At 41.9% G+C, this 7679-nt stretch overlaps 1 protein-coding gene across 1 annotated transcript; it reads right to left on the reverse strand.

Moving 5' to 3' along the window:
- Positions 1-2509: 2509 nt before the first annotated feature.
- On the reverse strand, positions 2510-5605 carry mchr2b (melanin concentrating hormone receptor 2b). Its single transcript, XM_084009802.1, has 2 exons — positions 5163-5605; positions 2510-3178 (listed from the first exon to the last, which is right to left on the reverse strand). The coding sequence occupies exons 1-2, from the start codon at positions 5564-5566 to the stop codon at positions 2539-2541; spliced, it is 1044 nt and encodes a 347-aa protein (XP_083865928.1). The 5' UTR covers positions 5567-5605; the 3' UTR covers positions 2510-2538.
- Between the last annotated feature and the right edge of the window lie 2074 nt (positions 5606-7679).

Here is a 7679-nt window from a genome sequence, read left to right on the forward strand (position 1 = left end):
CCGACCCCAACGCGGGACACTTTGACAGCACCGGGATGCTTCACCTGCAGCATGTCAAGTCCTTCCTGCTGCTGTCAGAGCACACGATAACCACCGCTCCCAACACAACATATCAAAAAACTGACAATAACAACATCAATGCACACCACTGTGTGATATCAATATGCAATATCAACATGTATCCTAGATTGTATAAGTACATAACAATATCAACTTGTTCTTTCAGTCCATCTACAATTCTATATTTTTTATTTCGTTATTTACTTTTTTTTAAAGTGTATTTATTAGATTTGGTCTGTTTTGCCTCCTTGCCATCCCCCCTTTTGCTGCTATAATACTGCACATTTATTATCTAATCCAATAACGGATTATCTCATCTCTCCGTAACTTTATTAGCTATATCGGTTTCCACAAATCGAATGTAACAAACTGGTGTTTAGGTCCACGGCTGTGTGTATTCAGGCCTTATCTTTTTAGTTGACCTTCAACTGATAACAGGACTGCGGTGGCGATGTGTGTTGCTGCAATTATAGCTCTGAAGGTTTAAGGAATTGGAAGGAGGGAAAACAACACGGTGACTGATGATTATTGAGATTGTAGCGTCCACAGCTTCCTCCTCACCGTAGGACTATCATGACAGTCTGACAGATTCTTGTTAGTATTTATGTGTTTTTCTCTGCATGCGATCAGAGTGTGAAACAGACGCAAAGGCGTTCTTTCTGTCTGTCTGGAAATAGCAAAACAACAGACTTTGAAACTGAATTTCTCTTTGAATGTGAAATGTTTGACTACTTTAAACTACTATTAACAAACAATTGCTTCATGAATAATTGGGATAACGTGTTTAAAGGGTCTAAAGGTTGTAACTAATGGTTAATTCATCATTTATTTGCATTTAAAGAGCCATTAATAAGTACACATTTGGGGTCGCCAGGTGTTGAAAACTACGTCTGACTAGATTGTTAGACAGTCTGGACCAAAATGTATGAATTAACAACGTGTTAACATTTAAGTAGAAAGAGAAAAACCTTTTAGCATTTGTTATTAACACCAACGACATATTTTACCCCCTCAAACTGCAAAATGTATTCCAATTAATAGCTTGCATAACCGTTTGCATAAAGCATGAGTATGAAATCATAAATAAAGATGACAACTCATAAACGCTTTTCTTTTTTTTTTAAGAAAGTATTCAGATGGAATCCAAATGTGTGGGGATAAAAATCTCCCATCAAATAACAGCCTACAGCTGTTAAGTGGAGTTAAATTTCACTATGAGCCCTCGGGGGAAACCGGCTAAAATGAAGACGGTTTGTTTGTCGGTGACGGATCTTACGAGCCTCACGTCGGTAACCAGCATGCCGCTGGGTTAATAAAGGCTCCCGGTCCAGAAGGAATACAAGGTTCACACCCGAGTCGCTCCTCGGCGTCCCTTTGTCATCCGTGCATCTTTGAAACGTCGCCGCCGATGTTACCTCTAGTGATGGCTCGCAAACGTTCCTTTTTAGCATTCCCGCCGCCTTCCTCCGAGCCGTACATCTGTTTCTTTTTCCTTCTCATTCTCTGTTTTCCTTTGTTGGTTTGTTTTGGTGCAACGGGGGATGGCACACAAACACAGACAGAGGCAGACAAATAATAGACGGAGGACAAAGCTTTACGACAGACGCATGCCATCATGGACATGGAGAAACAGAGGGAGCATGACACTGACTTGCCCCCCCCAATAAACTAACAAAAGATAAGGCAGCTATTGTTGCTAAGAGTGGTTTATAGGGCACAAGTGCATGAGTGTGTGTATATTTATAACTGAAAGTGATGAAACTTAATTAAAGTTATGGCAACACTGAATTTAGCACCCTTGGGCTCTGTCCGCAGTAGGAGCCCCCCCCCCACAGAGGCCACGACTCTACTGCCTCACCCCTGGCGCCGCTGAGACTCCCTCAAACCTTCTTCTTTTTTAACATTAAGTGGGAGCGGCAGAGAATGAATCTGGGAGAAAATCCATTCTTCAATAAAAGCTTCACTGCAGTAAAACTGGACTATTTTGTGAGGAGAAGTGCAGAGAAGACAATTAGTGTATGTAATGTAAATGACTGAGCAGATGAAAGTGTGTGGGTGTGATTCCTAAGATGTCGAAGGAGGAGAAAAAATAAATAAAGATGATATTAATAAAGAATTATTATTATTAAAATAAATAAATAAATATTTAGAATAACAACCACAGTGATAGTTACAATAACAAAAGGATGATACAGTAATAATAATAAGTATGTCATACAGTGTATATGAACGTGACAGTGAGTGCGTTACTGCATATGTTGAAAATCTTTGCTATACTTATTTTTTTAAATTTCTGCTTAAAGCTTCATACCCAGGTTTTCGTATTGGTATCGATTTCCGACTTATTTATTTGAAAAAAAGAAGAAAAAAAGCAGCAGAACATGACTTCAGAGGCAACGCTATCCGTCAAACGACTTGCGTTCGGCATGGCCAACAAGACATTTACATATGTATATGTGGTCGAGGAGACATCTGTGGTCAGATGACAGTACAGCGGTAGTTGGGGTCATTGGTCACGCTGGACCCGTCCGGTTTGACCACCGTCAGCTTGGACGAGTGCTGCGAGATGAGCAGCGTGTTCCTGGAGCAAAGGTGTTCGCGGTAGTTCTGGGCGAAGATGAGCAGCATGAGCGGGTTGATGCAGCTGTGGGAGTAGCTGAGGCAGATGCTGATGTTGTAGGCGTAGACGAAGGCGATGGTCGGCGTGTTGTTGGTCAGGTTGACCACCTGGATGACGTGGTAGGGCGACCAGCAGATCAGGAACAGGGCGATGACCATCAGCACCATCTTGGTGGCCCGCTTGGCCCACACCGACTGCTTGCGCTTGAGGCGGCGGATGGAGCTGAAGACGTGGTAGAGGGTGAGGGAGTAGAAGGTGCTGATGATGATGAGGGGGATGATGAAGCCCAGGATGGACTGGTAGAGCGTGTACCAGTACATGTCCTCCGGGCCGTCCAGGTACATCATGCACACCTCCAGGTGCTGCCGGCGCACCACCTTGGCGTAGATCATGACGGGGACGGTGAGGAGGAAGCTGCCCAGCCACACCAGCATGTTGATGACGATGGTCCACTGGATGGTCCTCTTCTCGGAGCTCGGGTGGACGATGGCGATGTACCTGGGGAGGGAGGGGAGGACGGCCGTCAGAAACACACACATTGGTTTTGCTTCACACTCCAAATAAAACAAAGAGGAACTGATGGAATCGAGTGTGTCAGAGATATTTCCTTGGTGTATTACATCCTCAGTGTATTACACCCTCAGTGTGTTACACCCTCAGTGTATTACACCCTCAGTGTGTTACACCCTCAGTGTGTTACACTCTGTGTGTTACACCCTCAGTGTGTTACACCCTCAGTGTAGCGATGAATGCCACGACAGATTAGAGTCAGAAAACATTCTTATTACCTCAATTTACATTGTTTCATCAATCATGTTAAAAGTACAGCATACACTTGTAAAGTGACTTACATTTTTCTTTTGTAATTTTCCAAACAAACTGACCAAAACTATAGTTTTTACAATATTTGCATGTCAAATTAACAGTATTTCTCAGTTTTTCTTACCAATATTTGTAGTTTTCACAGATAAATTTGATTCTAATCACATGTTGTAAATATAACAAAAACTTTCTGTTTAATACTTTATACAAGTACAAATATGTTTTTGAGTTTACAATACTTTTTTTTGGTAGTGATTTTACATAGTTTTTATGTAAATTTCACAGTCATTTCTAACAGTGTATAGAAAATGAACACATTCGGATTTTGCTTTTTGATTGTGTTTCAGTTTGAGGAGCTGGTCAGCTAGAAAAAAAACGGACAGCCTTTAGGACATGGGCTGGAAATAAACAAGCACTTTAACACCACTTACACGAGGAGCTTTATGAGTAGAACACATGACTTGTTTCTACTCGCTACACGTGGATTACTCGTGTGCTGGCATCCGACTTGTCTGATTTAGCAATTCTCGCAGTTTCCTCCTTGATCCTCTATTTCAGACTACATTCTTATATTTGTTACATCAATATCATTTCAGTGCATAACTGCAAATAAACTTGATTTTGATGGCATGGGTCACGGTGCCGAGGGGTATCATCAGAGCTGTCGAATGTAAAGCTGTAATCACAGACTCAGGGAATCAGGATGCCAAGTAAATACAATCAGCCCCTTGTTTAATCAGCCCAGTGAAAGGTTCACTATACACTCAACAAGATTATGGGTTATTTCTTTGTATTATTTCTGGGGTGAAGTGGTATTGTATGTTTCTGAGAGGTTACCATTACTTTGAGCTCCTCTTAACAAAATGCTTGTTTTGAAGCTGTTGGAGTTTAGTTTGTGTTTGATGTAGTTTTTATAGGTTCTACAAATAATGAAAGTTCTTTGAAACGATAGAGTTTGTGATATCAAAGTTAGATAGTACAAAACAGTATTGATAAAAGGATAACAATAAAACTGTAATAACAATAAGTCCACTATTCAATTCAATGTTATGGAGCCCGTAGAGGATCATTTCGGCACAATCAGCTGCTCTATCTGCCCTACAGACATCATTATGTATATTATAGTGAGGATGACTCGGAGAGCAACTCCTGCTACACTGACCTTCACATGGAGATGTTTATCAGCCTACTTGGCAATTACTCAATGAAATATGTCCAGATACATATGACACATCATGTATGCAGGGAACATTGTGTCTTCATTACATTTTTTCTAAATGATCACACCTGTAAAACCACCATCCACCGTCTATAAAGCTTTGACTATATTCAGGGGAGCCGATCCCGGCTGTCATTGGGCGAAGGCAGGGTTCACCCTGGACAGGTCGCCAGTCCATCACACATGTAGAGACAGTCAACCATTCACACCTACAGCCAATTTAGAGTCATCAATGAACTTATCTCCATCCTGCATGTCTTTGGACTGTGGGAGGAACCCGGAGAACCCGGAGATAACTCTTTATTCTCAGTGAACTGTGCTGATTTTTATTCATATTAAGAATAAGAAGGATATGTATGCGTGCTGTATTTGTTTTCTCCATCATCTAAAGAGGATTATAAAACAAGCAATGGCATGTATCTGTACGGATTGAACACTCACCGGTCAATGCACAGCACTGTAACTATCCCCACTGTGGTGAACTGGTTGCTGACGTCCACCACCACCACCGCTTTGCACATAAAGTTTCCGAAGACCCACTGCCGGTCTCTGACCAGCTGGTGGATGTTGAAGGGCATCACGAGCAGGAACAGCATGTCGGCTATCGCCAAGTTGAGCACGTAGATGTCCGAGACCATTCTCTTCTTGCATGCTTTCACCGCGTAGATGACCAGTCCGTTGGCTATAACTCCCACGGAGCACAGGATGCCGTAAATGGACGGGAATATGTGCATGAACGTGGTGATGTCGATGTGGTTGTACGAGGGAGGCTTCTGGTTGAGACACGACGTGTCGGTTAAGTTCTCTGTTTGGGTGTTGTTGCAGAAAATGCCCGTGTCATTCATCTTGGCGTCCTCTGAGTGAAGCGCTCACCGCGCGCTCTCCAGCCGGCGTCTGCTCTCCGAACTTGGGCAGCAATCCTCTCCAAGAGCGCACGTATCCTTTTTTTTCTTTCTTCTTCTTCTTCTTCTGTCCGCGGATTCCTAACGAGGATGATCTGATTTTAAAATGACCTAATGGAATCTGACTGCACGAGCAGCGATGTTCCCGGAAAGTGTTTATCTCCGGAGTCAAACTTTGATTTGACCATATGCCGTGCGCATCCGCTGTGCGCTTTACCAAACGCAGAGCGCGCCTCGGGGAACACTAGTTCCCTCCCTTTCACAGATAAATAACTGTGTCATGTCAAAACAAGCAAATGAAAAAGAGGGCTGACTCAGTGTAAAAGCAAAAAAATAAATCATAATAAAAAAAGATAGCTTGTTTTCTTCTTCTTGATAACGAGAAGAGAAAACTATGTAGTGACGCAATTTAAGGACGTATCCCCAGAAGTTCTCTCCCTGCGAGGATGCTTGTGTCCTTTCACAGATGCTATCTCTGACAAAGCCTTCATGTTGAAACGTTATGATAACAAAATAGAAAAAAACACACTAAAGCAATTCTGTATTTAAGGTTAGCCTTCTCGATGGAGATAAACCAGAGAGGAAACCAGGGCACTTTAACTACAGGATATATAGCTGCACCATTAGGCCACGTGGTCCAGTTACTTTTACACTAAATTGTGTTTCTTTGTTGCATGAAGTTTTCAAAATAAGAGCTTTTAAAACTGTTTTTTTTTTTTGTTGTTTCCCAAATCGGATTAGTTTCAGCATGAAGACATTGAGCTGATTCTGGCTTATCACACATTGCACATATTACATTGTTTTAATGATGAATAGTAGTAGTAGTAGTCAAAGTAATTTATGTATTCATTTACTTTTTTAATTTGACAGAAATGGGCCTGCAGCTGCCCCGTTTGAATCTTGTAGTTTGTGTTCTTCTCATGCACATGAGGCTGGACCAGGTCCTGGTTTTAATAATGTCATATAGTGGAGAAAGTTGGGTGAAGTTGGGTTGTCCTGCTTTGGTCAGTAGTCAGTAGTCAGGAAGTAGCAGGGTCACAGGTTTCATGCTCCGTGATGTCATCACTCCCACATATTTCTCACGCTTGCTCCTTTAGCGTCCACGCACCGTTATCAGTGTATTCTCTGATTGATTGGCCCGATTGAGTGAACTTACTGCCATACTAAAGCTGCGGTAGGCAATATATATTGTTGCTTTTCACCATATTATAATTCAATTGCTCTGAGAGAAACCTGATTTAGACTAGACTGGCCAATGGCAGGTCACTTCATAGACGGGTCCCTTTCTATTGGCTGATCTACAAAGGCAGATATGTGTTCAGGTCCCACCAGATGGTGAACAGCCTGATTCAGCAGCAGATGATCTATGGCTGCTCCAGCGTTGGCAGACTTACTCTTCAAAGTGACCCACGGAAGGAAGACGGACTTGTTGCCAACGTTGACAATAATTTAGCTCATGTACAGGTTACTGTATGAAGGATGATGGTGTGAATGACTAATATTCATGCAAAGTACTGTATGAAGCACTACTTTTACTAGTAGAGGTACCTGTATGAAGCACTACTTTTACTAGTAGAGGTACCTGTATGAAGCACTACTTTTACTAGTATAGGTACCTGTATGAAGCACTACTTTTACTACTAGAGGTACCTGTATGAAGCACTTCTTTTACTACTAGAGGTACCTGTATGAAGCACTACTTTTACTAGTATAGGTACCTGTATGAAGCACTACTTTTACTACTAGAGGTACCTGTATGAAGCACTTCTTTTACTACTAGAGGTACCTGTATGAAGCACTACTTTTACTAGTATAGGTACCTGTATGAAGCACTACTTTTACTAGTCCAGGTACCTGTATGAAGCACTACTTTTACTAGTAGAGGTACCTGTATGAAGCACTACTTTTACTAGTATAGGTACCTGTATGAAGCACTACTTTTACTACTAGAGGTACCTGTATGAAGCACTTCTTTTACTACTAGAGGTACCTGTATGAAGCACTACTTTTACTAGTATAGGTACCTGTATGAAGCACTACTTTTACTAGTCCAGGT

The sequence above is a fragment of the Eutrigla gurnardus genome, assembly GCF_963514095.1.
Source record: "Eutrigla gurnardus genome assembly, chromosome: 5".
Taxonomy (NCBI): Eukaryota; Metazoa; Chordata; class Actinopteri; order Perciformes; family Triglidae; genus Eutrigla; species Eutrigla gurnardus.